Consider the following 1,774-nt stretch of genomic DNA (forward strand, 5'->3'; position numbering starts at 1 on the left):
TGAGTAGGGACCACGGATTTTGCTTGCACCCTGCAACACACAAGGCAGGATCCCCCCAATAGGGTGAATTACCCAAAGACCCTTAGAGACCCAAAGACCCTTGGCGACCAACTGGAAGAAACTGGCAAGGAATAAGTGCTCCTCTAAGCTCACTGTGTTTTATCTTGAAGGTCCTGAGAAGTCGGAGGGAAAGAAACTTGTTACTTTGTTGGTAGAGACAGGAGAGGCCTACAGCTGAGTCCCCCGCAGATTGAGCGATAGTATAGCGGTAGTATAGCGGGTTTGGAAGGCGTCAGGAAGTTGAAACCCACGACTGAGTGTGAAGGAGGACGGTAGGGGAGGAGGGCGGGGGACTCTGTCCTGCCCTGGTGACAGCAGCCCTCAGATGGCCCTGGGTGCCGTCCTGGCGGGTGGGGCAGGTCCATTTCCCTGGAGATGCCGGGGAGAAAAAGATTTCTGGAAGGAGACACTGGGCAGGAAGCCCAGGCCAGTGCAGGCCCGGATGTGCAGTGGCTGTGAATTGGCCGACACCGATGGCTCTGAGGAAGCTGGGAAAGAGAGGGGGCGGCCAGGTCAGGGAGGTTGAGGCAGAGGCGGGGAGCGGGCGGGAGGAGGAGAGAGGGGAGGTCAGAAATCTCTCCTCCTTTAGCTGAGAAGCGCCGGGTGAGGGTGCGGCCCTACACCAGGTGGGGAGGGCAGAGTGGTTTTCAGGTGGGAAAGGAGGCAAGGCTGGACTTAGGTCAAGGATCTCCGGGTGCTGTGTGGAGGGCTCTCTTGGAGCCTGCTTGAAGAGGCAATCTTGTGACCTGTTACCTCACCCCTACCTCTTCCCGACATTCCGTGGCACCCTTTTCCGTCCCGCTTGGAGTCCCGCCTCCAGATCGGATTCACGTGGCTGCCTCAGTGCAGGACCTCACAGCTCCCTAAGCCCCAGCCTTTTGGGTCCTCTGCCATCAGGAGGTCCCCAAGGGTGTACACCTTGCTTAAGGCCTAGGTTGGAATCTTAGTTCCGCCATTGAGAGCTGTGTGACCTTGGGCAGTTTACTAACCCTCTCTGTGCCTCTTCTGCAAAGTCGTTTCTCATCTGTAACACAGTTACCAGCAGTGTCCTAGGACTGGTGGGGGTGGGGGCGTGTGGTGGGGGTGTGATTGTGGTTGCTTCTGCCATTGCCTGAAGCCTACAGGATTCTGCCTAGCCAGTCTTGGGGCTCCCTAGGATACTGTGTTCTCTTCTAGCCCCTGGCCTTTGCATCTGAAGCCCCCTTTGTCTGGGACGTTGCCCCGTCCTCTGGCAAACTGTCCACCTAGTCTTCTTCCCAGTCCAGCCCTGCCCCTAACGCCGGCGGTGTCGCCGGGGGCAGCCCTGACCGGCTGTCCCCTGTGCGCAGAGCATGTGCCCCCGGAGCTGTGGGAGCCCTTCTACACCGACCAGTACGCGCAGGAGCACGTGAAGCCCCCAGTCACCCGCCTGCTGCTCTCCGCCGAACTCTATTGCCGGGCCTGGCGCCAGGCGCTGCCGCAGCTTGAGGCCCCACCCAATCCCTCCGCTCTGCTGGCCCTGTTGTCTCGCAGGGGCACGGTGCCCTCGCTACCCGATCGCCCTGTGCGTGAGGCAGACCTGAGACACCAGCCCGTTCTCATGGTAGGCCCCGCCCCTTCCCATTAAGCCCTGCCCACTATACCTGGCTCCTCCCCCTGAGCCCTAACCATGAGGCCCCACCCAGCAAGTTTAGATCCTCCCCCAAATGGACCCTGTCAATTACACCTAGCCCCT

The 1,774-nt window shown here is 59.9% G+C and overlaps 1 protein-coding gene across 1 annotated transcript in view; it reads left to right on the plus strand.

The window, feature by feature from the left end:
* Positions 1-344: 344 nt before the first annotated feature.
* Positions 345-1,774, plus strand: part of Camsap3 (calmodulin regulated spectrin associated protein family member 3) — a 10,552-nt gene continuing 9,122 nt past the window's right edge. The window contains exons 1-2 of the mRNA XM_033759415.1: positions 345-572; positions 1,389-1,658. Of these exons, the coding sequence (XP_033615306.1) occupies positions 386-572; positions 1,389-1,658 (457 nt within the window). The 5' untranslated portion in view covers positions 345-385. The remainder of the gene's footprint in view (positions 573-1,388; positions 1,659-1,774) is intronic.

This window comes from Fukomys damarensis, unplaced genomic scaffold (assembly GCF_012274545.1).
Source record: "Fukomys damarensis isolate Sample0158 unplaced genomic scaffold, DMR_v1.0_HiC HiC_scaffold_37, whole genome shotgun sequence".
In the NCBI taxonomy this organism is placed as follows: Eukaryota; Metazoa; Chordata; class Mammalia; order Rodentia; family Bathyergidae; genus Fukomys; species Fukomys damarensis.